Consider the following 23,163-nt stretch of genomic DNA (forward strand, 5'->3'; position numbering starts at 1 on the left):
GCTTCAAAATGCTTCGTGGGAAAAAGAAATTAACCTATTTTTATTGTTTGCATTGAGAAATTTATGTCGATTCAGTGTTGCAGTCATTGTTTCATCAAAAATAATACCTGTTGAAGCTGCTTTGTAGCATCGTCGAAGTTGTTCCATGGCTTTGACACTTTTATGCGAGTCAACATAGCCATCAAACACCACAACAGTGTTTTAACCAAAAGTTTTACAACATATTTTATGTATTTCTCGCATATTAACTGAAACGTATCGTTTTGGTGCCATCGTCGGTTATTTTCAATACACAGATTCGTTCGAACAACCACAATGGATCAATAGGGACAATAACGTTGTGGATTATTATGTGGCTATTCACGGCTTGGAGAGAAAGAACTCTGCTAGTGCGAGAATATATCAAATTATGAAAAATTTCCCCGATTTCTTTTTTTTTTTTATTTTTTTTATCATGGTTGCACCAATTTTTAGAGCATCGCAGCAGTTTATTATTTTTTGATCCCCGGTAATTCCTGTTGAAATCGACATAATTTCTTTTCTTGGAAAAGGATTGTGGGAGCCGAACCATTCAGATAATTTCCTAACGTCTTCTAGGTCTCTCTTCACGCTAGAGTCTCGTACATCTACGTTTTGTGCTCCTCTATCAAAAGCTCTCAAGGCCTTCGGAAACGTTGCTTGCACTTAGTAACCCAACAACAAACCTTATTAGAACACTCTTTTGTGCTCCTGCCATGCACAAATCCCCTGGCATCTTCGGTGATTTCATGAATGACTGTTCTATCACCATGTCAGTTGAAGTACCGCAAAAAAATTAGATCGCTTAACAGTGAAAAAGTCAGTAGTACACTTTTTGAACGTTTCCGCATTCATTGAGCTATTTAATTTTTCCATGTCTTGTACAAACAAGTGGGTACTTTTTGCATACAAAAAATAGCTTAATGCGTGAAAAAAAGGTATCATTCGCTTAATTGCCGTCAAATAGGCATTCCAATCTCCCATTCTTTCCGCTCTTTACAATTCTTTAAGAATTATTACCATGTCAAATACTGGATCCATAATTTTGAAGTTGGTCCTTTCATTTTTAAATCTGAACATTTAGTTTGAAATTTGTGTTTTACATGTCTGAGGATTGTCAGTTCTTCAACCTCTGAAAATGAAGGTCTTAGTTCATGAAGGTCTACTAAATACGTATTCATAAATTCTGTTTCCTCATTACTCAAATCAGCTTCCTTTAAAATTAATTTGGACAAAGTTGTAAACAAAACTGTGTGAGCTCTAACAGCTCGAGAATAGTGATGACTGGTTAATATTTTGTCAATTGAATGTGAAGCGTAAATGGCAGTTAATGCGTCTTTGACACCACTCCCTGCCATAGTGAAGCCAATTGATCCAAGGAAAGACATACACAAATGAAAACCTCAAATTCTCACAATTATTTTTGAGGTTTCAAAACTTTCATCAAAAGAAGCAACAATTTCTTTTGCTTTGATAAAGAGAGATTGGTCAAATTTTATTATACAAGTGGAGTTTCCATATTTTTAGCAATCTTTAAGAACGTACAATAATGTAGTGTAAATGGTGTTATAATCACTTGCAGGATGATTTATGAATGGTAGAAACATAACGCGTGATTTATAAATTTTTTTATGTTCGTTAATAACTCCATAAATCCATTCCACCCAGGAATTCGCTGTAGACCCTTATGTTTGGCGTAAATCCACAAAACATCTGAATTTCGTAAATTGGATATAGTTTTCAGGTTACAATCAAGGTTTTCCACAGTAATATTTTTCAGCCCATGGACACCACGATTTTCATAAACTTTGATTGGTATCTGCGTATTTTCGCTAGCTCGAAATCCTTCGCATCACTTTTAGCCTTGGTAAATTTATTTGAGAGTTCCCAACTTTTTCATTGGGAGCAGCAACTCTGATGATTCCAATTGAATGAAATGTATTCAATCCATCGATTGTTTCTACATTATGGTCTGCATTGTCCCCAACGTATTGGAGGCACAGAACCCCTAGTGTGATGAAATGTCTATCAAACATCTGGAAGCAAAATATCTATGCAAGTGCACGGATACTCCTAGAAGTAAAGGCGAGTGAATGACCGAGTACGAACTGTAGACATGATGGAATAGCAGATAGCAGTGCACTTCTTTTTTTGAAGACTTGATTGTGCCTTCCCTATTTTTCAGGATGAATTCGTCAATTAAAAAGAGCAAAGACTTTGGAATAGCGGCATCGACATCAGAAAATAATTCAGTACTGAGAGGATAAGTAGGCACGTCACATACAGCTGAGATTACATCTTGACAAATTATCTCCGTTGCTTTTTTTATAACTCTTAATCGTTCCCTTTCTGAATCAGATTCTCTACCTTCATACCATGATTTGGTTAAAGCGTCTTAAGTTGTATCTCTAAAACAGAAGATTGTTGGCCCTGTCTCTTTGTTTGTAACCACAAGCTTGTCACCATACCGTTCAGGTAATTTAGCTTTACTAGCTGCTATAATACCGTAAACCGGGGTTACTTTAGACTGACGGGGTAACTTTATAAAAACCTGTTTTTTATTTTTGAACCGTTCTGGCGGGACTAATTTTACAATTGGCCACCCCCTGGCGGTCTCAGGGTTTCAGGAATCACTTTTCAGAGTGCGCTGACATCGCCAATTGATTGAAACAGTAAAATGGTTTTATCGACACTGATTTATATGTTATCCGTGATATCAGCTGTTTTCAGTTTGTTGTCCTAACCTCTTCTGGTGCCACCAACTGAGCTATATTTTGAATTCAGGTGAGTTATTTTCTGATTACATAACTATTTAAGATGATTGTCTTTTTTTTTTATTTCTGTAACTCAATTCTACGATTTACTATGAATTAAAACATAAAACAACACAAGTTGAAGGGGTAACTTTGGTACATGGGGAATTCTGAATCTCGCCGCATCTGCTGCAGAATTCGAATCCCAAGGATCATACCTGGAGAGAATGCACTGTTTTCAGTTGACTTGAAGCCATAGATCAAAGACTGCTGTGAGTGCACCTTGGATAATGTTCATGATATGAGAAAGATCTCATGTGCCTCATTTATTTTAAAAAGTTTGTGATTTCTGTGCCTTATTTTTAATTTCTTTTCGAGTGTTTATAATTTTTGAATCTATTCTTTTCAAGTTCTAGTTCAAGTTCTATTTTATTCTAATCAAGTGAAGTTACCTTGATATTTTTTATTGTCGAAATGAAGAAAAACATTACGATGGCTCTGGTTTTACATTTAAAAAACACGCTTGATGCGATTTTAAGCTTTTTTCAACTGATGTTTTATAATAAAAGAAGTTTCCTATGAATTTCTCTCTTTTTAGTTTGATTCAAACCTGATTCCTGCTAGATGAGCATGCTTAGAGTGGTAAGAACCACTCTACGTGACTTAAGAACCATTTTTCATTTAAAACCAGCTTTTCAAACCCGAAAAAATGGAAAAATTGAATTTTGTTATTAAAAAAAACTCAGGCTATCTTTTGGATGGGGTAACTTTATTACAAACCACCGAAACAGTCGTTTTAGATGGAGAAAACACGTTGTTACAAAGTAACCCCGAATGATGGGGTAACTAATAAATGGGGTCTTTTGTTTATTAATTTAAACAAAAAATGACCCCCCTCCCTCCCTATTCAATATATCGAAAAATTTCAAACGGCAATTTAAAGCTGAGACGTTAAGCTATCGTTTGGTTTAAGAATTGTTGAAATATCTTGAAAAATGAGGGTGCTACAATACAAAATATGCGAAACCTGTATCAAAGTAACCCCGGTTTACGGTACTGTCTAACCCACGTTTAACAATCACTGTTTTTGAACTTACCAAAGGTTTTTCACAAATTACACATGAAACATCCATTTCCGACGAAAAAGAAACGTTTAAATGCGAGAAAACAAGGCAACTGACTGAAGAAGAAAAAAGGCACGTCGAATATAGAGTTGATGATAACTACTGGTAACACCCCCTATTCCTCAAGGTCAAACAATCGAGATCCTTTTCTTTTACACTCTCACTGAAACATTACACATGCACATAATTCAATCCTCCCTAAGATAGATGTTTCATTCTTCAGCTCTTCGCTCACAACTTTTATATTTAGGCTTCTCTAGACCCTCCTCCACCCCCCCCCCCTCTTTTGACACATAATACTAAAGGAAGAAAACCTATAAATTTGACTTGGATGGGTAAGTAGACAGTTCAGTGACTTTCTTTTCTTAAATGCCACTGAAGAAAAATAAATTGATCTGCGTTTAATAATGCTGGAAAAGTCTCTGAAAAGTTACGTATTTTGTCATTTCATGCATAAAATCATTTATAACTGCTAAAATTCGTATTTTAAAGCTTAATTCTTATCCTATTCGACTCTCCGTGAAAAATTACATTAGAAATAATACCTCACTTACCTAGATAAAAATAATTGAAATCCCACCATATCCCCTAAAAAAATTTAATTTTGACCCTTTTGAATTCAAAATATGGTTTTTGCAATCACGTGTGTGTGTGTGTGTGTATGTATGTAGGCATGTGTGTTTATGTGTGTCTGGGGGGTATGTGTGTTTGTGTGTTGGGGGTATGTGTGTGTAGGTGTCTGTCTGTATGTATGTGTAGGTGTCTGTACGTATGCGTGTTTGTGTATTTATGTGTTTGAGTCTCTGTGTGTGTGTAGTTGTGTATGTATGCGCGTGTGTGTAGCATATGGATGCAACCTGGAGACGGTTTTCGCTATAGGAGCAGCATCGTGAGGAGCCGGTCGACGGTGATGCTGCAGAGGGTGCTAGAGAGATAATAAAATGATAGCACATCAAAACAGTCAAGTGAGAACAATAAGCAATCGTAATTGCTCAAAAAAAAAAAAAAAAAAAAGGAAGCTTACAGCAAAAAGTCGGGGGCTTTTGAAATGTCTTTGAGGAAGATGTAAGAAAGCTTTTTGTGAAGAAAAACCGTGGGTTTTCATTTTTTCCAAGGTACGGCCTTTTTTTTTCTTTTTGGCTTATTTTACTGGACTATTAGTAATACATTTTGAATTGTATCTTGGTGTTGTATCTGGAGTTTTAACTGTACACAAAATATGCTGAAGGGAAACAGAACATTCATCCTGTTGTTGAGGCTGGTAGAAAGAACTTCAGAAGGTTCATAAAAATAATTGTGAAATCATTTTTTGCTTCATTCATTTTGCTAACAAGCACAATCCGCCAGTTATCTTCATAAAACTCAAGCGACATAACTAGATAGGTCTGGTTTTAAAATCTCCGATTCAGGTAAACTAGCTGCTCTTTTAACAAAGTCCCATCTAATGCATGTTTCGGGACCTAGACTTGTGTGTTTTGCTGTGATTTCGTGAGCTGATAAGGGACAGAAAAAATTAAAACTTTTCGTACCTGAAATCGTTCTTCGAGTTGAATTTGATATCTATAAATTTCCTCTTTTTTTATTAAAAAAAAAAAATTAATTTGAATTTCGACCTTTTGAATTCAAATTATAGTTTTCGCAATCACGAGTGTGTGTGTAGGCATATGTGTTTATGTGTGTGTGGGGGCTGGGGCGTGTGTAGGAGGGTATGTGTATGTGTGTGCGTAGGCATGTGTGTTTGTGTGTGGTGGGGAATGTGCATGTATGTGTAAGCATATGTGTTTGTGTGCAGGCATGAGTGTGTATGTATGTGTTTGTGTGTGTGTATGTGTGTATAGTTGTGCATGTATGCGTGTGTGTGTAGGATATGGACGCAACCTGGAGACGGCTTTCGCTTTAGGAGCAGCATCGTGAGGAGCCGGTCGACGGTGGTGCTGGCAGAGGGTGCTAGTGGGAAAATAAAATGATAGCACGCCAAAAACAGTCAAGTGAGAACAATAAGCAATCGTGATTGCTCAAAAAAAAAAAAAAACAACAACAACCGAAATCTTAGATAATAGACCACAACAAAAGAAGTTCATTTGGTGGGTATTTGTAATTTTATATAACAGTTTGAAGATTTTTTTTTTGTAACTGTTCTCTTTGCAGTTCCACCAATGTCATCGTTAACAGTTTTCCATCGACTTGTTGCATGGAAAGACCAGCAAGCATCCGTTTCAAAATCTGCTTTTTGTTTACATAAGTTCATCATGCTTTTAAGATTTTTGTATGGGTCACTCCGCCCATCTGTAAATTACTCCACTTTCTTTTTTTTCTGGAAATTGAGCTGTCTTTTTTTTTTTTTTTTGTTGAACAGAATAGACAAATGACGCATCATGATTCAGATCATTTGATGTAAAACACAAATTAAATTTCACTAAGCGATACATCAGAAATCATTACAGTTGGATGTACAGATTGTTTGGCGCACTTTAGCCTATTGCGCCAAAAACTCCAACCAAACCAACCAACCATCAGAAGTTTTTGGAGAGCTAAAAATGTTATTGGACGGTTTTCTGAGCACAAGTCAGTGCTTCAAATTTAACAAAATTTTGCTGTTTAAAGATTTTTAAACCTAATATAATTATTTGACACCTAAATCTAACTGTATATTTAGGTTACCATTAACACTAATTCTGAAAAAATCAACTTTTTGTCTTTAAAAATAACTTTTGTGTAGCAAAAAATTGTAGAAGTACAAGTTTTTGAAAAAGTTTGGAAGTACTGCCGTCCAGAATCTAATTGATCTAATAAGATAAAATATGGTAATTTTTGCTTACATCAACGGATAACATCACCAAGTTTCATCAGAATCTGACGAACTTGATGGTCTACCCTAGGATGATTTGACATGGACTGGCCCAGTTTACAACTCGCTAAAAACAGGAGAAACATTTTTAAAAAAGTGATATTTTGAGCTCTGTACTTAAGGCACCTAACCTGCACCGTCGCAGAGAGGGCCATTTTAACCAAAAATTCACCGAACTCACGCGTTTTGAGACAGCTTTGACTGTGGCTCAAAGTGCGTCAAAAATATTCATCTGTTTGTATCAGTGCTACAATTTCGAATTTCTCACTCTCCTAGATCTGGCAGAGCTTATAATGGACCCAAGTCGCGATTTCGAAAACAAAAAAGTTTAATCATATCTTTTTCTTTTTTTTTTGTAGATCACTGCAAAGTGAAAATCGAGAAAAATCCTGAAAATAACACAAGTTTTGGTCGCTGTTGGGTCAGTAAAAATTCTTTTTTCCCCTCAAGTTAATAATGAAAAATGTTTTTTCAGGTTTTTCCATAAGATAAACGGTATTGACACATCGTCCGAGCAAGAAAAAAGTATTTCCCACGTAAAATAAATCTTTTCATGCATTTTCCGAGACTCAACTCGGTAAAAATCTCCTATAGCGCGATAAAAATCGCTGAGCAGCCCGAATTCCAACTTTAGATCATACCATCGCTCGCAGTAACACATATGTGTAATAGCGAAAAATTGCTTGTATGTAACACCTATATAAACGTGTGTGTGTGTGTCAATTTCTTCTTAAATTCTCCGGAAAATGCTCATGACTCAGTCAACAATATTAAATATTTATTTGTATACATATGAAATCAAAATAATTAAATCTGTTTTTACATTGAATAATTATTTTAACATTTTTTCAGCGTCATATGATTTCTTAATTGATTTATGTATTAGCATGTCGCAACCAGCACTGAACTAGGTATAGGTCAGAATTGATTAATAAATGTTTCAAAATATCCTCATTTGTTAGATCTCGATCTATCATTCCGCTGTGATCAGCTCTTCGAAATATTTTATTGTTGCAAACCTATGCTGCTTCTGTGTAGCATTTAATAGGTAGCTTTGAAATAATCGAGTATATCTGCCCCATGAATGCGGAATTTATGTACCAAGAAGGGCATAATATGCCATCCATAATCCTGTTTGCATAGTTGAAATGTATCCATACCATACTGTCGATATTTTTTAATATTCGTGAGACGTTCACTAGAAGTTTAATAAGTGGAGTATAAGCTGAAATCTTTGTATGAGGATTTGGTTTATTTGTTTACATTTTAGAGCTAATTCCGGTTGTGATGAAATGTCCTTGCAATATTTCCTATAAAATTTTGTGCGAAAAATGATAGAAACATGCAGGAGTAAAACCCTTTAAAAACATGATTGAAAATACTTAAAATCGCCGGTATCCGGAGCTATTGAATACAGTTAGGGTTAGGTGACCTGTTAAAAAAATGCCTCAATTTGAAATAGGTAAGTTCGTATATGTATGAATATTTTATTAATAAGCCTTGAAAAATGTAAACCACAAATACAAAACACTGAATTGAGACGTGAATTTTTAGTTGAATTCGAAAATATGAAGCTCTTTGAAACTTTGATCAGTTAAATGTGAAAAATTCTTTACTTCAAATCAAAATCATTAAATGCAAGGAAAGATTTGCGAGAATAAAGTTAAAATTCTGTAACTCATGTTACTTCGTTTTTATTGATTAAGTTACCTATGTTAAAACACTCAATTCCTACTGAGTTCTTAACGCCAAAAAATACATAAATTGAAATTGAACTGAATAATTTCTTCATCCTTGTTGCGTGTAATGATGTTTTTATTACTGTAAACAGAGAGAGAGAGAGAGTACCATTATCCTCTTTTACAGTCGCTCTACGTTGTAATTTAAAACTATGATTTTATAAGGGGGTGTTCAAAGGTACCAAACGGTACTGTCGGTATAAAAAAGACTTAATAATGCGTTATAGGCCTGAGCACCAAGCCCCGTTATGATTACCTAACCGAAGGATTCCTTGTTCCCAGAATTTCTGTGGCTGTGACCTTCATGGTTTCCTTGAGTTCGTCCTCCGAGTTGAAGCGCTTCCGGTGCAAAGGCTCAAACACATGGAATTCACCGGTGACATATCCGGACTGTAGGGCGGATGGTCAAGCTGCTTCCACTTGAACTTGGCCAGTGCCGTCTGGGTGACCGGGGAGAGTGTGGACTCACGTCATCACGAAACAGAACCACCACTCTTCGTGAGCAATCCTATTTTTTTGTTCTAGATGAACCAGCGTAGGCAGTACACTTCGAGTTAATGATTGTGCTGTGCTCAGGGAATTCAACAAGTAGCGAACCTCGTACGTCGAAAAAGACGGTCAATTAAACGGCGCTCTTTGAGGGAGCCTCTGATCTGTCCTGCGCATACGAGCGTCCGCACTTGCTTCGATCCACGCTAGATACTCCACTCGCGCCCCTAGATGTCTCGCTACGTTTTCCCATAGCGGCATACGCAAATATGTTTACGGTTACGTTGTTGTGACGCTTGGTACCTTTTGATTTGAACACCCCTAATAAAAAATAAATTATTGAAATGATGTTCTTACCTTTAAAGAAGACCTTAAATTTGGTGAAAGTTTAAAGCTGATTACTGATCCTCTGCAAAGGAAAAAGAAGATAAATAAGAAGTACGGAATCACATGATGTCATTTAACGGAATAAAAATGCGTGTATGTAAAAACGAGCAGGGTTAATGTATAAAAAATTAATTGCGCCTTATTATTTAGAGAGATACATTTGAAAAAAGCATGAAACGCTTTTTAAAATAACTTTCTAAATATAATGCATAAATTAGTAGCATGCACTCCACCTGACCAATTTCGTTACAAAAAAAAAATCCGCAAAGGTCTTAACTTTTCTTTGCTTGCTCCATCCATTTGTGCGGGTGTGACATTTTTACGCATATTTGCACTTTATTTCCAGAATTTTAAACTTCAGCAGGAATATAAGGAGCCATTATGTATAGTTCCTTAGTACTACGAAGTATAAACTTTCCAAAAAAAAAAGGTTTTGTACTTGAAAATAATAATTCGTACGTGTTGCGGGTGTGATCGCACGATCACGCCCGCAACAAGTATAAATCATTGTTTTCTAAATACCAGAAAAGTTTTTAGATATTTTATTTTTCATAATATGATGCATAATAGTTCCTTATGATCGAATAAAATCCGAAGTTTTTAATTCCGTAGAATAAAGTGCAATTATATGCATAAAAATGTTCCATTTGTGCAAATGGATTGAGCGCGCTACAAATTAAACAATTAATGCTTAACATTAAAAAATATAATTAAGTACTGTCTGACCACGGATTGTATGCGAAGGCAAACAACCGGTTTATAGGCGGAAATGGAAGCATCTATTAGCCCTGTGACTGACATCCCTGACATGTGTGTTAGCCTCTAAATTAAGCAAAGTCTTATTCAAATAAAAGGAACACGCGCATCAAATTTTTACTTTTTTCCATTATTCAGATAGACTCGTCTTAACTGAACATATGCCAATTCCATACAATCCGTGATTAGACTGTATTTCTTACTTGTCATCTCCAACGATTATTACAGGTTTTATTGGATTAAACTGAACACTGGTTAAAATGATATTCTTCTTTGCACGATGTATTGAATAAGTTGAGGTTGGCTGTTGCCTATTCATCTGTACGTCGAAGATATGAACCTGAAATGAGAAGCTAATTTAATATTCAGTAATTTCACTTAGATTGGTAAATTTTATTCGAAATCCGCATATTCTTCTGCTCAAATTTATTGTTTAAAGCCTGAACAAGGAGAAAGATCATAAGTAATGAGTCATAGACAATAATAGCTTCTGAATATATTTACCGAAAAATTGCTAAGCGGAAAAAACTCTTCATAACTTAAGTTTCGCATAGCCCACCTCTTGCTTTGAGAAGTTGTTAAAACCTTCTTATCGAACTTGTCCTTGGGCCAACTTTTGATAGAACATTACAAAACATTTGAAATAGCAGAGGGAACGTGAAGGTCCAGGCGGATGGACCGTGGTTATTTCCTTTGTCTGCGTCTGAAAAAAGCCCTAGTCACCAATATCGGCCGTATCTTTAGATAAAGCTTGAATTGTTTGAAAAGGAAAATGCTTTCATTTATACCAGATTCTTGATCGGTGGAGTTAAAAAAATGAAGGTTCTATAAGTATCATCTTACTATTATTTGTTTCAAATCCTCTTTTCGATTTTTGCTGTAAAATGGCACTGCACTGAAAATGTATTGATTTAATTTGTTCATTTGCACTATCAAACTAGTGTCGTGAAGTCATAATCACGACACCGTTGGTCATTTGAAGACTAGTTCTAGCTTCAAATAGGTAACAGTCCCATCCAAGTCATTACACTATTTTTTGCCACATCATGGGCAAAAATAAATAAATAAAAATGTTCCACTTAAATCACCAAATCTTGATTCATGGTTACCAAGATTAAGAAAACTGAATGAATTTTCATATTGCGAGGCAGCCCTATTACTGTTGTGATTTTACCGGATATTTGGATTTTAATCTATATGTTTTTATACTACTATTTTCTTCATCTCATCTTATGTTATAATTTTTATATTGCACCAAACTTAGAAAAAAAAATTGTAGGAAAGCGAATTTTGAATTACTGCTTATAGATTTAAAAAAAAAAAATTCAGATTTTTGAAGGCATTTAAGGTTGAATAATGTTTTTCATGACCTTGAAATATTAATGTCGCATAACCTAGCCAAGTGTTGTATGTACCTTTCTTTAATTACCGAAATTGGCCAAATTTTGAGTACTTTGGCGGGCATTACACAAAGAACAAAAAAAATTTTTTTTCACTTAATATATGGGTAGACTTAAATCTGTTAATTATATGAAAAAAAAAACTAAAGGTGAATCTTGAAAGGTGCATTTTCGTTGATTTTACGTGAAATGGCCCTTATGCAACACATCTGATATCAGTCAGACAGGGTTGCGTATCCTCTCCGACTGTGCAAATTTTAATCATATTCGTTTTTAATTCTTCAATTAGTTCTACACATCTCTAACCCCCCCCCCGTGTCCGTTTACCTTGTCGTGGTGGGGGGGGGCTTGCGGTGTGGTGAGTTCGGGGCGAGCTCTTGGGAGGAGTCGTGAACCCCCAGTTGCTCAAACAGAATATCGGCGGGAGGGGATTTTTTTCCCTTCCTTCCCTCATCACACTTACCAAACTCGGACGAAAACCCCTAAGCCAAGGTGTGCCAACCGTGCCGATGGCTGCGTGGTACCGGGGGTAGTCGGTGCTTCAAACGGGAGTCTTCAGGGATAGCAGGCGAATCCTGTCGTACGCAGCCTTACCTCTGTGTAGGGGGGCTACACAGGGGCTAGACCCCACTTTTCCCCCTAGTTCTCAGGTTTATTTATGGATGATAATATAAATAACCCTTCTCCCCCCTGCGGGGAGCGTCAGAACGTATTGTCGAGCACAGCTAAGTTTTTTCTTATTAAACGCAACGATCCAAACCTCAATTTAAGCAAAGTTTCCCCTTTTTTGATAAATAAAGCGCTCACTCATTTAATAGGAGAATATCAATCTGTTAAAAAACTACGCAGCGGTGAACTTCTAGTAGAAATTAAAGATACAAAACAAATTAAATCTATAATGGCAATCACACAAATTGGTTCATATCTTGTTACATTTTCAGAACATAAAACTCTTAATTTTTCACGAGGAATAATTTCCGAACCTGACCTTCTCTTTACACCCGAGGAGGGAATGAAGGATCAAAACGTACATTCAGTCAAAAGGATCACCATCAAACGGAACGGCGAAATAATAAACACCAAACATGTCATTCTGACATTCAATACACCTGTCCTCCCGCAACGTGTTAAAGCCGGCTATCTCTCTTGCCCGGTTCGCCCCTATATTCCAAATCCGCTCCGGTGTTTCAAATGCCAGCGGTTTGGACATTCAAAGTTTGCGTGCCGTGGTACTGACACCTGTGCCAGGTGCGCAGAGCCCGGACACGACAGTAATACATGTAACAAGACCTACAAATGCGCAAACTGCAAAGGGGACCATCCTTCATACTCCAGATCATGCTCAAAATGGCTCACAGAAAAAGAAATTCAGATAATTAAAACAACACAAAAAATATCTTATCCAGATGCAAGAAAACTAGTTCAATCCCGCACACCAACCATAGGTGTTTCATATGCTTCAGCCGTTAAAAAGGTACTGAAGTCTGTATGCACACAAACAGATACCCAAACAGATGCTTCTACTAATGCCAAAACTGTAAACACAACCAAATCAAATAAACAAAATTATAGCCCCAAATCTTCTTTTAAGGAAACTAATCAAAATCAACAACAAATACAAAAAACAAATACTGTATCTGTTACTGTTAGTGAAAAGAAACCACTCACACAGAATTTAAAAAAACTTAGTGAAAAAAAGAAAAATATTCAAACGCGCGCAAAAATTGGGGTAGCCTCTAAACAGAGACCCCCAAAACTTTATAATTTTAAAAAAGAGGACTTTTTACTCTCTAGTAAGAAAGTAAAATTAACCAAGTCCCAAATTGAAAAATTCCAACAACCTCCTCCCCAGGAGGAGGACGAGGATGTTGATTTTGAAGATCTTCCGCCATCCGACGATGAAGGGTGGACGGACCATCCTCCTTCATGAGCTGCCTCTTTTTCTTCTGGCCGTTTCTCCTTCCTTTTCTCTTCATGGCCCTGAGCATTCTTTCTTGGAATTGTCAGAGTTACTCGCATAATGTCACAGACATCAAGGATCTTGTCGAATATCACCAACCGGCCATATTCTGTCTGCAAGAAACTTTTCTGTCCCCTGCTGATAGACCGAGGTTGAAAGGTTTTGACATATACCGCAAGGACTGCTTGTCAGGAGACCGTCGTTGTGGAGGAGTGGCATTGCTAATCAACAATGATTATGCATCTAGCCAACTCAATATCAACACATCCCTGCAAGCAGTAGCTGCGCGCGTTCACCTTCACAGTTTGTTCTATATATATCCCACCTTCTTATGACTTAAGAAGCGTGGAGTTGCAGACACTGGTTGATCAACTTCCTCCCCCATTTGTCATCTTGGGGGATTTCAATGGCCATAATCCTCTCTGGGGGAGTCCAGACTCCAACAGTAGAGGTTTAACAATAGAAAATTTTATTGAAGACAATGATCTTTGCATCCTCAATAACGGTGAAAACACTTATTTTCATCTTTCTACCCAATCTTACCATGCCATCGATCTCGTAATATGCTCACCTTCTTTTCTGCCACGTTGGGATTTTCAGGTGGAGGGTGGTCTCTACTCCAGTGGCCACTTTCCGATCAGGATAACCTCTACTGGACGCTGCGGCCATCAGCAGCATCAGCAAGCTCGACTTCGCATTGATCGAGCTGATTGGGCAGCATTTACCCAGTTGGCAGAAATTAAATCAGAAGACGTAACTGATATTGATATCGATGTAGCGGTAAAGCGAGTAACCGACATTATCCTAAACGCAGCTAACGCTGCCATACCAAAAACCACTAAAGGTAGGATCAAGTTTCCTAAGCCTTGGTGGAACCTCTATTGTCAGGAGGCTCATAAGAAGCAAAAAAAGGCATGGAATACGTTTCGTCGTTATCCAACCACACAAAATCTCGTGGCACTCAAACGAGCTCGTGCTGAAGCTCGAAGGATTCGACGGAAGAGCCAGCGGGACTCGTGGCAGACCTATGTCAGCACAATCACGACGTCCACCCCATCAAAGACCGTATGGGGTAAAATAAAAAAAATCGTCGGCAACTACAATATATCTTGTGCACCCATTCTGGAGAACAACGGTCGTATTTTATCCGATCACAAAGAGGTGGCTGACTGCATGGGGACTTATTTGGCAGAAGTCTCCAGTGCAAATAACTATTGCTCAAAATTTTTAACCATCAATTCACGCAAAGAACAAAAAGTTCTAAATTTTAATTCAAACATTTTTAATCAATACAACACAAAATTCACCCTTCAAGAACTGAATGCTGCCTTACAAAAATCAATAAACACATCACCAGGTCCAGATGAAATTCACAATAGTATGTTAAAACTTCTAAGCAGGTCCTCTTTAGAACATATTCTGCATCTTTTCAATAGAATTTATTCGGAACACAGATTCCCAAAATCCTGGTGTCAAGCAACAGTAATTCCTATCCTTAAGCCCAATAAACCATCTGAAAAACCTGAGAGCTATAGACCTATAGCTCTCACTAGCTGCCTATGTAAAATAATGGAACGGATGGTCAACTCCAGGCTGATATACATTTTGGAGTCGCATCATGTGCTATCTCCATATCAAAGTGGATTCAGGCGTGGTAGATGCACAATAGACAACCTATTGCTTCTCGAAACATCAATAAGAGAAGCATTTCTCAAACGAAAACATCTCGTGAGCGTATTTTTTGACATTGAAAAAGCATATGACCGTACCTGGAGATATGGGATCCTCAAAACCCTGCATGAGTATGGGTTACGAGGTAATCTACCCATCTTTCTCTCTAATTTTCTAAGAGACCGAATTTTTCGCGTACGTGTCAAGTCTGTTCTTTCAGATGCATTTATTCAAGAAGAAGGAGTTCCCCAGGGAAGCGTACTAAGCGTAGCTCTTTTTGTAATTGCAATCAACAGCTTAATCGAACAACTGCCTCCTGCTGTCAAAGGTACCATGTTCGTTGATGACTTTCAAATATCTTTCTCTTCATCGAGCATGAGTATCATTGAAAGACAACTTCAAATGGCTATTAATAAAGTAACACAATGGGCGGAGGAAAATGGCTTTACTTTCTCTGTTCAAAAAACTTTCTGTATCCACTTCTGCCGTAAAAGAGGTCTTCATCCTGATCCAACACTTCTCCTTAACAATCAACCAATAGCTGTAAAAGATCAAGGAAAATTCCTCGGTCTTACACTCGATAACAAACTCAAATTTATACCGCATATACAAGAGTTAAAAAAGAAATGTTTACTAAAATTAAACATCCTTAAAGTCTTATCGAACACTTCCTGGGGTGCTGACACAGAGTCTCTCTTAAGAATCTACAGGTCTCTAATACGCTCAAAACTTGATTATGGATGCCAAATTTATGGCTCCACGGCAAAAAGCTACCTGAAAGTTCTAGATCCAATTCACAATCAGGCACTGCGCATCTGCACAGGAGCTTTCCGAACCTCACCTATTAACAGTCTTCATATTCTTGCTCATGAACAATCTTTAAACAATAGACGCCTCAAACTTTCATTGAACTTCTACTTCAAAATAAAACCTTATACTGATCACCCTTTACACCTTCATATTTTTAATCCATCTAATGTTATCTTATTTCTTCATCGTCCTTCTGCAACCCCAACATTCGGGATCCAAATGCGCCGGGTGCTCTCAGATTTGCAACTGTCAGATTTTAATACTCTCAATACAATAAAACTGATTGAACCATGATGTGAAGTAGTTCCATCTACCATCAATGACCTTGCTAAATTCTCTAAAGAGACTACCTCCAATACAGCCTACCAACAAATATTTTATGATACAAAATGCAAATATTCTGATTATCATGACATTTTCACTGACGGATCAAAAGCAAACGATCACGTCGGCTTTGCTGCAATAATAAATGGTCAAGTTACCGCTGAACAATCACACCCATCTTGCTCTGTTTTTACAGCAGAAATAAAAGCCATATTGATATCTCTACAATCAATAACCCAATCCGCTCACAAAAAGTGGGTGATATACACTGACTCAAAGAGTTCAGTGGAAGCAATCACCCACTGCAACAATAACAGCCATCCCATAGTCATTCAGTCTTATCATTTATACAAAAGTCTTACACAAAATAATTTTCATGTACTCTTTTGCTGGATCCCTGGTCACGTAGGCATTGCCGGCAATGAAGCCGCTGATTCAGCTGCCAAAGACGCAAATATCCTAGTTGATGACAGTGTCCCTTTAGTTGACATTAAAAACGCAATATCTGAATGTCTTAACACGCATTGGCAACGGACCTGGAATCTCGAAACACAAAACAAATTACATTCGATCCAGCCATCGACTAAAGGTTTCAAATCATTACAACTTACCAGGAGAGAACAAGTTTCGTTAACTCGTCTTCGCATCGGCCATACCAGGTTCACCCATAAATACCTCTTATGTCGTGAACCAGCTCCGATTTGTATTAGATGTAAAGTCAACCAGACAGTGTTGCATATCTTATGCAACTGCCCAAATTTTAACCAAATACGTTTTAAATATTTTAATAATTTTAATCCATCTCTGAAAGAGTTGCTGGGGGACCCCACCCCAATATATACTCCTTCCTCCGGGAGATTGGCTTCTCCTTTTTAATTTAGTGGTCGTGTCGTCAAAATGTAATTTTATCCGTTTTTCTTGTTACTGAAGGTTGTTTGACAACCTATTGTTTCAAACCCTTACATAAATTTTTTAATGTTTACAGGTTTTTTATTACTTGTTTTAAACTACTGTTGTTTATACCTTTCTCTCCAAAACATTTTTACTTTTATCATACCCTGACTTTTTATTTATGTATAAATTTTAAACTAAAAAATCGTTTGGCGCAGTATAGCCCTCAAGGGCTCTTGTGCCATTAAAAATAAGTAAACCAACCAACCAACCAACACATCTCTAAAGAAACTACTAGAGGACGCACCTCAACCTAAATTGTTTCTCTTTTCTTCAGAAGATTGGATTTTGCCTTTAATTTTGTGTTCATCGTTATGTCCTTGTTTTGTTATTAACATTACTTAAGCTACTCAAAATTATTTCTCGATTATTCTTTCGGCTCGTTATTCAAAGTTTAAAACTTTGTTCATATGTTGATTCGGCTAAACTTCTTAAAATTATAGAAGTTTTATTTAGACACACGGCAGTGTGTCAGCCAAGTTCGGAAATCAGGAGACACATCTGCCAGTGTGTATCTTACACGAACCATTTCAAGCTACTTTTGACTCCCTCATTTCTCAAAAACTATTAAAACTACGTGCTTGAAATTTTGTATGTCTAATAGAGATGCCTAGCAGACCTATAATCCTAAATTTCATGAATGTACCTCTTATAGTTATGGAATTATTACTATCTGAAAAGTGTCATTTTTTACACTGACTCACTCACTCACTCATCAAAATGTTTACGAACTTCCAAGTGTCTCACATGCTTGAAATTTGGCATACAGATAGATTTTCATGCATACGTAAAGGGAAAAATCTAAAAAGGCAAAAAACTACATTAAAATAGCAAAAAACTACGCTATTTTTTATGAGCAGCAAGGCGTAATCACTTCGCCTCGCAATTGCAAAATATTTCGCCAAATAAATCAAAACAAATGGGCTCGTCAAACGTTGCCAAAACAAGGTTGTTGAAATTTTAAATTAACAATTTAATTTCTAACCAAGATGGGGCTTTAAACAGCACTTTAAGTTCCACTAAAATGACAAATGATCCATCAAATAATTAAAATCGCACATCTAGAGCTAAGCCTTAAAAATAAAAAATAACCGGCTTTAAAATTTCATAAAACTTTAGATCTCTAAATGCAAAATTTTACAGGAGGAGCAAAAATGGCAGCAATAATTTCAACAATTGAGATATATTTTCGCAAATTCTGCATATTTTACGATCTACGTTATGATAATCCCCCCGAACAATAAAGAAACTTCAGACAGATTTTGAGATGAATCTTAGCAATTTTTCTAATTGCCGACAAAATTGAGGAAGCCACAGACCAAGAGCTAATGTACGTTGGCCTTGCTGATTAATGGGAAAATAGATGATTATTGCCCAAAATTGGCGATCGCGCCAAGTCCCCAGTTATCGAAATATTTTCATAACTTCTAATAAGAAGAAACCGCAAACCAGTGCACCGTAACAGCAGGGAAAAAAAAGAAATCATGTATTTTTAATACACGCTTTTGCATTTATAACTGTCTAAATTAGAACATAACCTTTGATTTAGCTTTTCAAAAAGTAATGATATCCCAACAAAACATAAATGTGAAAAAGAAGCCAAGTTCAGTTGAAATGAGGTGTGGGTAAGGCGGTGTCAACGACAAAAAAAAGTTCAAATCTAAACAGTTACCAAGTTCCATAGCAGTTCCTCATAGAAGTTGGATTTTCCCATGTTCTTCACTTCATTTAGAAAACAATTTTTTACTTTCTTTGATACTGGGATTTAAAACTTGGCAATTTTGGAAAAAAAAAAACATAGTGATGACTAAAACTTGCCGCAAGTTTAAAATCCATTATCAAAGCAAGTAAAAAATTGTTTTCGAAATGAAGCGAAGAACATGGGAAAATCCAACTTGTATGAGGAACTGCTATGGAATTTGGTAACTGTTTAGATCTGAACTTTTTTTGTCGTTGACACCGCCTTACCCACACCTCATTTCAACCGAACTTGGCTTCTTTTTCACATTTATGTTTTGTTGGGATTCACTTTTCTGGCTCCTTTTTCTACTTTTAAACATTCGTTTGACGCAGTATAGCGTATTAAGGCTATTGCGCCAAAAGAGCCAGTAGAACCGACCTACATTAAAAATTTTCTTACTTTGCTGTCGTTTGTTACTGCCGCAAATAATGTTGACGAGAATGGAGCCCAAGTCACATCCTTGACTTCATTCAGCAAGTCAAAAGTGAAGATGGATTCTCTGTAAAATGAGACATATTATTGGCAACAACTCTGTAGTTAAAACATTTTCGATATACTTCGCGTACAGAAGTGAATTCCTAATTTAAATTGGTCCGTAATAGTAACCAATTAATCGAAGTTAACAGCTAAATCCCTCTACATACAGTGAAAAGTCTACTTACGCGAGGGAAGCGTTCCAAGACCCTCGCATTAGTCGATATTTCGCTTTGTGAAAAAAAAAGTACGTATGCGCTTTTTGATCAACATAAAAAAATGTTTTAGGCATTTCTAAACACCTTTCCCCCCCCCGTGTTCGTTTACCTTGTCGTGGTGGGGGGGCTTGCGGTGTGGTGAGTTCGGGGCGAGCTCTTGGGAGGAGTCGTGAACCCCCAGTTGCTCAAACAGAATATCGGCGGGAAGGGACTTTTGTTCCCTTCCTTCCCTCATCACACTTACCAAATGCGGACGAAAACCCCTAAGCCAAGGTGTGTCAACCGTGCCTATGGCTGCGTGGTACCGGGGGTAGTCGGTGCCTCAAACGGGAGGCTTCAGGGATAGCAGGCGAACCCTGTCGTACGCAGCCTTACCTCTGTGTAGGGGGGCTACACAGGGGCTAGACCCCACTTTTCCCCCTAGTTCTCTGGTTTTTTTATGGATATAAACACTAAGAACACCTCTCCCCCTTGTGGGGAGCGTCAGACTGTATATTCGAGCTTAGCAAAATTCTTTATAATTAAACGAAGCGACCCAAATTTAAATTTTACAAAAATATCTCCCTTTGTCATCAATAAAGCCTTAAGTCATCAGATAGGTGAATTTCAAACTGTTAAAAAATTACGAAATGGTGAACTTTTAGTCGAAATTAAAGATACCCAACAAGTTTCAAAAATAATGTCAATAAAACAAATTGGATCATACCTAGTCACTGTCTCAGAACATTCAACACTAAATTTTTCACGCGGAATAATTTCTGAACCTGATCTTCTCTATACCTCAGAAAGTGAAATATTACAGGAAATGAAAGACCAACACGTGAGTGGAGTTAAAAGGATCTCCATCAAACGTAACGGCGAGATGATAAACACAAAACACATTATTTTAACATTCAGTACACCCGTCCTCCCGCAACGAGTTAAAGCCGGCTATCTCTCTTGTCCAGTTCGCCCTTATATTCCAAATCCGCTCCGGTGTTTCAAATGCCAGCGATTTGGACATTCAAAACTTTCGTGCCGTGGTACTGAAACCTGTGCCAGATGTGCAGAGCCCGGTCACGATAGCAATAACTGCTCTAAAACATACAAATGCGTTAACTGTAAAGGGGATCACCCTTCATATTCCAGATCTTGCTCAAAATGGCTATCAGAAAAAGAAATCCAGGTTATTAAAACAACCCAAAAAATTTCTTATCCAGAAGCAAGAAAATTAGTCGACTCTCGCACACCCACAGTAGGAATTTCCTACTCTGCAGCAGTAAAAAAGATCTTAAAATCAGCAAGTACTCAGACAGAAACACAAACTGTTAATAAAAACACTTCGCTAAACTCCACAACACAGACAAATAAACAAACGTCTTCCTCTAGCAGTAAAACCAATGTAAGTAAAACACAAACCAAAAAATCCACCAATGCAAATATGAATAACACTGCTGTTGAACCATCTAAGAAAACTGTCGAAAAAAAGAAAATTCTCGCACGCGCAAAACTTGGGGTATCCTCCAAACAGAGACCCCCAAAACATTACAATTTTAAAAAGGAGGACTTCTTGCTTACCAGCAAGAAGGTTAAGCTAACAAAATCTCCTCCTCTTCCCTCTGACGAAGAAGTCGAGGACATTGAGTTTGAGGAAACTCCCCCAACCGATGATGAAGGTTGGGTGGAGGATCTTCCTGCCTCTTGATGTGCTTCTCTCTCTTTGGCCGTTTTTCCTCTTCTTTCTTCTTCATGGCCCTGAATATTCTCTCTTGGAATTGTCAGAGTTACTCGCATAATGTCACAGACATCAAGGATCTTGTCGAATATCACCAACCGGCCATATTCTGTCTGCAAGAAACTTTTCTGTCCCCTGCTGATAGACCGAGGTTGAAAGGTTTTGACATATACCGCAAGGACTGCTTGTCAGGAGACCGTCGTTGTGGAGGAATGGCATTGCTAATCAACAATGATTATGCATCTAGCCAACTCAATATCAACACATCCCTGCAAGCAGTAGCTGCGCGCGTTCACCTTCACTCGCTGTTCACAGTTTGTTCTGTATATATCCCACCTTCTTATGACTTGAGAAGCGTGGAATTGCAGACACTGTTAGATCAACTTCCTCCCCCATTCGTCATCTTGGGGGATTTCAATGGTCATAATCCTCTCTGGGGGAGTCCAGACTCCAACAGTAGAGGTTTAACAATAGAAAATTTTATTGAAGACAATGATCTTTGCATCCTTAATAACGGTGAAAACACTTATTTTCATCTTACTACCCAAACTTACCATGCCATCGATCTCGTAATATGCTCACCTTCTTTTCTGCCACGTTGGGATTTTCAGGTGGAGGGTGGTCTCTACTCCAGTGGCCACTTTCCGATCAGGATAACCTCTACTGGACGCTGCGGCCATCAGCAGCCTCAGAAAGCTCGACTTCGCATTGATCGAGCTGATTGGGCAGCATTTACCCAGTTGGCAGAAATTAAATCAGAAGACGTAACTGATATTGATATCGATGTAGCGGTAAAGCGAGTAACCGACATTATCCTAAACGCAGCTAACGCTGCCATACCAAAAACCACTGAAGGCAGGATCAAGTTACCTAAGCCTTGGTGGAACCTCTATTGTCAGGAGGCTCATAAGAAGCAAAAAAAGGCATGGAATACGTTTCGTCGTTATCCAACCACACAAAATCTCGTGGCACTTAAACGAGCTCGTGCTGAAGCTCGAAGGATTCGACGGAAGAGCCAGCGGGACTCGTGGCAGACCTATGTCAGCACAATCACGACGTCCACCCCATCAAAGACCGTATGGGGTAAAATAAAAAAAAATCGTTGGCAACTACAATATATCTTGTGCACCCATTCTGGATAATAACGGTCGTATTTTATCCGATCACAAAGAGGTGGCTGACTTCATGGGGACTTATTTGGCAGAAGTCTCCAGTGCAAATAACTATTGCTCAAAATTTTTAACCATCAAATCACGCAAAGAACAAAAAGTTCTAGATTTTAATTCAAACATTTTTAATCAATACAACACAAAATTCACCCTTCAAGAACTGAATGCAGCCTTACAAAAATCAAAAAACACATCACCAGGTCCAGATGAAATTCACAATAGTATGTTAAAACATCTAAGCAGGTCCTCTTTAGAACATATTCTGCATCTTTTCAATAGAATTTATTCGGAACACAGATTCCCAAAATCCTGGTGTCAAGCAACAGTAATTCCTATCCTTAAGCCCAATAAACCATCTGAAAAACCTGAGAGCTATAGACCTATAGCTCTCACTAGCTGCCTATGTAAAATAATGGAACGGATGGTCAACTCCAGGCTGATATACATTTTGGAGTCGCATCATCTGCTATCTCCATATCAAAGTGGATTCAGACGTGGTAGATGCACAATAGACAACCTATTGCTTCTCGAAACATCAATAAGAGAAGCATTTCTCAAACGAAAACATCTCGTGAGCGTATTTTTTGACATTGAAAAAGCATATGACCGTACCTGGA

At 37.6% G+C, this 23,163-nt stretch overlaps 1 protein-coding gene across 1 annotated transcript in view; it reads right to left on the bottom strand.

Moving 5' to 3' along the window:
* LOC129230178 (uncharacterized) overlaps positions 1–23,163 on the bottom strand; it is a 222,247-nt gene that overhangs the window by 39,127 nt on the left and 159,957 nt on the right. Inside the window, exons 15-18 of the mRNA XM_054864581.1 lie at positions 21,242–21,410; positions 19,371–19,470; positions 10,318–10,454; positions 9,329–9,380 (exon numbers count right to left, since the gene is read on the bottom strand). Of these exons, the coding sequence (XP_054720556.1) occupies positions 9,329–9,380; positions 10,318–10,454; positions 19,371–19,470; positions 21,242–21,410 (458 nt within the window). The remainder of the gene's footprint in view (positions 1–9,328; positions 9,381–10,317; positions 10,455–19,370; positions 19,471–21,241; positions 21,411–23,163) is intronic.

Source organism: Uloborus diversus, chromosome 9 (assembly GCF_026930045.1).
Source record: "Uloborus diversus isolate 005 chromosome 9, Udiv.v.3.1, whole genome shotgun sequence".
In the NCBI taxonomy this organism is placed as follows: domain Eukaryota; kingdom Metazoa; phylum Arthropoda; class Arachnida; order Araneae; family Uloboridae; genus Uloborus; species Uloborus diversus.